The sequence below is a fragment of the Orycteropus afer genome, unplaced genomic scaffold (genome assembly GCF_000298275.1).
Source record: "Orycteropus afer afer isolate SDZICR_OR568_19922 unplaced genomic scaffold, OryAfe1.0 scaffold00294, whole genome shotgun sequence".
NCBI classification, from domain to species: domain Eukaryota; kingdom Metazoa; phylum Chordata; class Mammalia; order Tubulidentata; family Orycteropodidae; genus Orycteropus; species Orycteropus afer.
The window spans coordinates 3,748,084-3,755,614 of NW_006921881.1; the positions used below are offsets into that span (position 1 = coordinate 3,748,084).

General features: G+C 38.4%; 1 protein-coding gene across 1 annotated transcript; it reads right to left on the bottom strand.

Moving 5' to 3' along the window:
• Positions 1–5,563: 5,563 nt before the first annotated feature.
• LOC103206043 (olfactory receptor 11H6-like) lies at positions 5,564–6,523 on the bottom strand. The gene has a single exon (XM_007951480.1). The coding sequence runs from the start codon at positions 6,521–6,523 to the stop codon at positions 5,564–5,566; it is 960 nt and encodes a 319-aa protein (XP_007949671.1).
• Positions 6,524–7,531: the final 1,008 nt, after the last annotated feature.

Sequence of the window (7,531 nt, forward strand, 5' to 3'; positions counted from 1 at the left end):
GCTCCTTTCTTCTCTTGCTCTTAGACAACCAGTCTTTCCTCAGATAGTACTTATCTTTACCATAAATTGAGATACTTTTTTTTTACCCATATTTAAAAAACTATACACGTGTTTACATCGTGAACAACTCTAATTTTTTTTTTTTTTTATCATCCAGTGTCACATGTTTTCATGCATAAGTTAGCTTTGGTCAGAATCAACAGCAGTGTGTTTGGTTTTATAATTATTAGTAAGCTGAATTAAACTAAATTCTATTTTAGTTACTCAAAACTTTTTTATTTTTTAACTCCAAAAGGTGCTGCTGCTTGTTAGCTGGAAATAAAATAGGTCACAAAAACACCACCTGTAGGTTCCATTCGTCAGGAAGCTGTAGTAGTGTAAGCCTTCTGCAACAAGATGGCGGTGGTGAGCTGCAATCCGCAGCCTATGCATACTCTCCGACCTTAGTGTAGTTCAGGATCTCCCGCGTTTTCTTTATTTCTGTGGGTCTGTCTTTGTATTAAATGATTGTACTACAGGGCTCTTCCAATGCTTGTTCTGTGGCATTCAACGCTCTAATTTCAGAGCAAATTATAACTATTTTAGTGAATATTTGAGTGACTGCTCTGTGCCCAACAGAATGTGCTGTGTGTTTTGAAACATTTTGTCATTTACTTCTTACAATTCAAAAATTCCTACTGAAGCCCTATTTTAAAATGAGGAAATTGAGATTAAGACACTTGGAGAAAATAATACAACTAATAACTAGAAAATCTGAAATTTGAAACCAGCTCTGTCAGATTATATGGAGTATGTGTGTTAATCATGGTTATGATAATCTGACAGAAATCATAGTTTCTTTTTGCTCTCACACCTCAGTCTAAGAAAGATCCAAGGGTTCATGAGCTTGAAAGGGGGAAAATAACATCTTTGTTATTTAAATTTAGTGATTCTCTTAATCATTAAGTCATTAATTGCCATCAATTAAAAAATACCATCTTCATACCACATTACAGTTGTTTTAGATATCTAAATTGTTTATGCTCATTATTACTTCAAGAATTGTAGTATTAAAACTGCTGCTGACTGTTGATAGAGCTGGCCAGCCCTCAGGGAACTCTGCCTCTGGTAGTTGTTCATGCACCCAACAGTGATGCTACATTGTGGGTTCCTTGTTGAGGATTGTATGTTGATCGGTGCGTGGCTGGAAGTGAGTCATTTTCATTGTTTATCAAGGTTCTGAAAAACCAGATAGTTCAAATGAGAATCCTTAACTTATGTTAAAATGATGCAGCCTATTGTACTGCAAAAGGAGCTCTAGTGGCATGGTGCCTAAGGCGTTTGACTGGTAACCAGAAAGTTGAACTATTTGATTCAGAGCATATATACCTATGTGTGAAATACTTAAAGAAATAAAGGGCTTACAAAAATATACAAGCAAAAGAAATACAATGCCAGTTATAAATAGGAATTTAGAAATAAATATATAATAAAATTAAACATTTTAAAATTAAATTAAAAAGCAATAGAGCATTTAAATAGATTTTTTAAAAAAAATTTTACTTGAAATTAATGAACTGGAATATATATTTGAAGAAATTAGTCAGAATGCAACATAGGAGGAAAAAAAGATGGAAAATAGAAAAGGCAAGAGATATGTCTAATACATATCTAGTCAGAGTAAACAAGGAGGGAATAAAATTAGTCCCCAGTTTATGATGAGGTTCTGTTCTGAGGACTCATTGTAAGTTAGTTCTGATGTAAGTCAAATAAATCATTTTCTTCTCTTTAGTTTTCATTATTGTTACTTTTTACTATCAATATCTTTATAAATAAAATCTTTGTCTTTGTGCCTAAGGCCCTTGACTGTTAACCAGAAGGTTGGCAGTTCAAACCCACTAGCTGCTCCGCAGAAGGAAGATGGGACAATCTAGTTCTGTAAAGATACTGAGTCAGAATTGACTCAATGGCAGTGAGTTTTTTTTTTTTTTTTGGTTATTGTACTGCACATACGCATCTGGGCTACAGTGTGGAAAGAACTGTTTAAAGGAACATTTTATTTTGCTAACGGATGGCACAGGGATTATCTGCATTGTTTTAGGTTCTGTAGATAGCAGTGGTTCTTTTATTTGTTTTCTTCTTATACTCTCCTTTTGGACACTGTCTTTGCTTTGCAATAAAGTCTTGCACACACAGCTGAGCAAGTTTATAGTACTCCTGATGTTGTTGTTGTTATGTGCCGTGGGGTTGGACCCGACTCATAGCAACCCCTCCTTGGGTTTCCGAGGCGGTATCACTACGGAAGTAGATTGCCCAACCTTCCTTCCGAGGAGTGGCTGGTGGGTTTGAACCGCCAGTCTTCTATTTAGCAGTCAAGTGCCTTAGGCACTATGCTACCAGAGCTCCCGTAGTATTCCTAGCATGGATAATTATTTTGGGACTCCTATGAAAAATTATTTTTAGTAATAATCATAAAATGAAGTGGATAATCCTAATGGCCATGAAAGAAGTTCAGGAAGTGAAATTGTTCTCTTACTGAAATTTTGAATATGTATTCATATCAAACAAAAACTTTATAAAAAATAAAATAAATAATAGTACAACAAAGGAAGATGGTAAGAAATAGTACTTTAAAATTTCAATCATATATTTTTTTGGTGAAAAGGAAAATCTTGTACCTACATGTTAATCTGTTGGCATAACGAATAATTTATTTCAGCTTAATCAAAATTAAAAAAAAAAGAATAATTAAAAAGAATACATTTCAATTTTAAAGGTATTATTCAGTAAGAAGGAGCTCTGGTAACGTAGTGCCTAAGGCACTTGACTGCTAACCAGAAGGCTGGCGGTTTAAATCCACCAGCCACTCCTTGGAAGGAAGGTTGGTCAATCTACATCCGTAGAGATACTGCCTTGGAAACCCAAGGAGGGGTAGCTATGAGTTGGGGCCGACTCGACGGCACATAACAACAACAACATTCAGTAAAAGGTTTCATGTAGCAACTAAATGTTGCACTTACCAAATAAAAAACCTTACGCTTCACATTTCACATGATTTCGTTAATTTAAATTTTAATAAAAATAAGAATTCAAGTGGCCACAGAGAATGAAACTGAAGTTAGTTAAGTCTGTTTCTTTACAATACCTGTAAAGACAGACAAAAAGTCTGTCCTTATAATAGCTATGCTATTATTATTTGGATTTACTGTTTTAAAAGTAGGACATTTTTGGTATCACACAGATTAAAGAAACAAACTATAATGTCCTGAAATGAACTGGATATCCCAAATTGTTACAAAATTAGTCTAAACTCAGGTGGCAGCTGGGTCTGTCAGGCACGAATTATGTATAGAAGAAGGCGTTCTCTGAATTAACTTCCATGTAGAATTTGACAACAAACCACAGTAGTATTAACAGTACCTGTGGGTACAACGTTTATTACAGTTTAAATTAAAAATGTGCCAACCTTAAACTTATAGAAGCTTCATTAAAACACAACAGTAACTGCAGCAATTATTTAGAACTTAGATTAACAACAGAAAAACTTTCTGGAGGGGATAGAGAGGAATATTTTATCAGCAACATTCTTTAGAATTGCCAGAACATGCTAATAATAAAAAGCAGGGTGACTTTAGTTGGTTTTATTGTTATTTTAAAATTCTCTACAGGCAATGCACTCCCTTTATGCAGACGGTTCCCACTTCTCCAGACTTGTTATTCCACTGGTAGTAAGGGGTTGTCTTCAGTTATATCATGAACATATCATGCACTTTTAAAATAACCTCATGAGAAAACAGAACAATATCAGGACTGAGAACCATTATTTCTAGGAAGGCATAGGGGACCAGGAAACTCCAGGTACAACAGTAGCTGAATTTCAGGCAGGTCACTTCTCCTAAACCAGGGCCTAAACTGTTGTTATTTGCCATCAAGTCGGACCTGACTCATAGCGACCCCTCCTTGGGGTTCCGAGGCACTATCACTACAGAAGTAGATTCCCCATTTTCCTTCCGAGGAGTGGCTGGTGGGTTTGAACCACCAGCCTTCTGGTTAGCAGTCAAGTGCCTTAGGCACTATGCTACTACATCTAAACTAATCTGGTGTCTATTTTCAGGTTAAACCATAAAAAGATTTAAGCTCTGGACAAATGACAAAAACCTTATGACAAAAGTGTTATTTTGCTTAATTGTCATAATTTTTAAGATATCTTATTTCTAAATACAGGTGCTCTAGTGGCATAGTGCCTAAGGCATTTGATTACTAACCAGAAGGCTGGAGGTTCAAACCCCCCAACCACTTCTCAGAAGAAAGATTGGGCAAGCTGCTTCCATAGTGAGACCGTCTTGGAAACCCAAGGAGGGGTTGCTAAGAGTCAGATCCAACTTGACGGCAGTGAGTTGAGTTTTTATTTCAAAATAAGACATTTAAATTTAGATATTTATATAAGATATTAAAAAAACAATCTTATGTCTTTAAAATCAATATATAATTTGTATATTTCTACATACCAAAACAAAACAAAACAAAAAAACCCCCACCAAACTCACTGCCGTGGAGTCTGTCTGGACTCATAGTCCATTTCAACTCATAGCAACCCCACCTTGGGTTTCTGAGGCGATATCTCTAGGGAAGTAGATTGCCCAGTCTTCCTTCCGAAGAGTGGCTGGTGGGTTTGAACCTCCAGCCTTCTGGTTAGCAGTCAAATGCCTTAGGCACTATACTACCAGAGCTCCTCTTCCTCCAATAGAAGCCAGCATTTACTTTTCAAACTTCCCCTGATGCTTGAGCATAAACAGGTGATATCACCTCGGAAACCCAAGGAGGGATCGCTATGAGTCAGATCCGACTCGATGGCAGTGAGTTTTTTTTTTTTTTTGATATGTTATTAAGCCAATTGAACGTCAGAGTAACCCTCTGAGGGAGGTTAAAAGGTTCTATTGCTCTGGTTACCTGTGCGGAGCTCTCATTGGCTTCTGGGCTTACCCAAGTGATGCTAGTAAGTGGCAGTCTTGACTTTCTAATCCATATGCATGGACTACAAAGCCTAAACCATTTCCATACACCAATATTAACATGACGTTATCCACTCCCTTATGCTCAGCAAAAGCTGAACAACTGTAGAGACAGATAGCACATGAATACACTGAGTGGAAGGAGTAACAATTCTTTCATTTAAAATGTGTTGTAGATAATCACATTGAGATTACATATAATTTTGAAAAATAGATTAAACATAAAAAATATGAACTAATGCTGGAATATACAATGCTTAAGAGACACTGAGCTCCTCTTAAGGGTGATGGAAAAAATTGGGAATAGTTCAGGATAATGGCTGAACAAAATGATGAACATAAATAATGTCATTGAACTATACCTATGAAGATTGTTGAAGTGAAAAATTTTTTTAACCTATATATTTACCACAATAAAAAAATATAAAAACACAAATAATCTCATGTATCGAAGAGGCAATTTGCATGTATATACACAGCTACACAATTCAGGGGAAAAGCAATGATTAAAGGTGATTTTCCATTTTAATATTCCACTAGCATTGTTTCTTCTGGCTTCTCATATGACATCATCACTGAAGCCTTCTGCTTGTGGGGCAAACTCTTTGGATCTGGGATGACAACACCTTCAAAGCCTCCTTGACATCCTTGTTGCGGAGTGTATAGATGAGAGGATTAAGAAGTGGGGTGATGACTGAGTAGAAGATGGCAACAATCTTGTTGATATTTGACACATATTTTACTGCTGGGCAGACATACATGAATATGAGAGTGCCAAAATAGATGGTGACCACGGACAGGTGAGCTGTACAGGTGGAGAAGGCCTTGCGTTGTGCTGCAACTGAGGCCATGGCTAGAATTGTGGCCAGGATTAGTGCATAAGAAGCCATGGTAAAGACCAGGGCTCCTAGGATAATGACAGTGCTGAAAGCATAGCCCACCGCTTGGATGGCGTATGTGTCTGTGCAGGAAAGACGAAAAATCTGGTCAGCATCACAGAAGAAGTGGTTGATCTGGTTGGGCGTGCAGAAAGAGATTTGTGCAAGGAGGAATGAGGGGAACATGGGGCAGACAAATCCCATGGACCAGCAGACCCCCGCCAGAATCCCACAAATTTGAGGGCTGAGCAGCAGTGGGTAGTGGAGTGGGCGGCAGATGGCAGCGTAGCGGTCAAAGGCCATGGTGGTGAGGATGAAGAGCTCAGTGGCAGCTAAGGAGAAGAAGAAGTAGTATTGGGCGATGCAGCTGGAAACTGAGATGACCCCTTGGGGGCTTAGAAAATTGGCCAGCATCTTGGGCACAGTGACTGTGGTGTACCAGATTTCCACCAGGGAGAGGTTGCCAATGAAGAAGTACATGGGAGTGTGGAGGTGCCCATCTAGGACCACGATGAGGACAATGAGTGCATTGCCCATGAGAGACAAGAGGTAGATAAGGAGGAAGAGGGAGAAGAAGAGCAACTGGAGATGTGGGGAGTTAGAAAATCTCAGGAAGACAAATTCAGTGACAAGTGTGCGGTTAGCTCTCTCCATTCAGCCAGGTGGGTTAGCTGGGCAAGGAGAGGAGTGGGATGTATGAAAATATTGAAATACCCTCACTCAGTTATATGGTCACATCCCTAGCCATTGTTGTTGTTGTTGTTAAGTGCTGTCGAGTCGGACCCAACTCATAACGACCCCTCCTTGGGTTTCCGAGGCAGTATCACTACAGAAGTAGATTGCCCAGCCCTATCTCCCCATTTTAGAAATACACAAACTCTTAGTGTTTCCTTTAATTTATTCCTTGCCTGCCTCTCAGCTTCCTCAAAGCAGAAATCTCTCTCTCTTTTCTTTCTAAATAGGATACCAAATACTTAAGGTTATCTTTCTTTTCTCATTTAAGTAAGTTCTGAAATGCCACATTTCCCAGAATTCTCATCAGATTGATTAGAGGGGAAAATTTGGCATCAATAACTTCTAACAGACGGAACACGTAGTATACCCTGCCACCATGTACAGGTTGAACCACCTATAAGTGAAATTGTTGATATTCAACTTTTTTTTTTTTTTTTTTAAACCTCAACAATAGCAATTTATATGATTCCACCCAGTATCTCTAAGGGTTATGTATTGTGTGCACTTGTGCTCTCTCTGACCCTAAGATTCATTGACCTTTGGACTTGGTTGTTGTTTGTTGTAGGTTGTTATTAGTCTGACTCATGGACCCTATGTATTACAGAGTAAAACTGCTCCATAGGGTTTCCCTGGCTGTAACACATGGGGTCGCTATCAGTTGGAAATGACTGGATGGCAATTAACAAGAAGAAGAAGAAGGAGGATGAGGAGGATGAGGAGGAGGAAGAAGAGGAGGAGGGGTAGAAGAATATGATTTCAAGGGCTATCTTCTGTGGTACCTCTTGATGGGTTTGAACCACTAACCTTTAGGTTAACACTCGAGCACACACCATTTGTGCCACTTATTGACCTATTTTGGAGTTGGAGGAGATACAAAATCTTATTGTTCCTTTTTCTGCCAGTCCTGTCCACATGACTCTGAGTCGG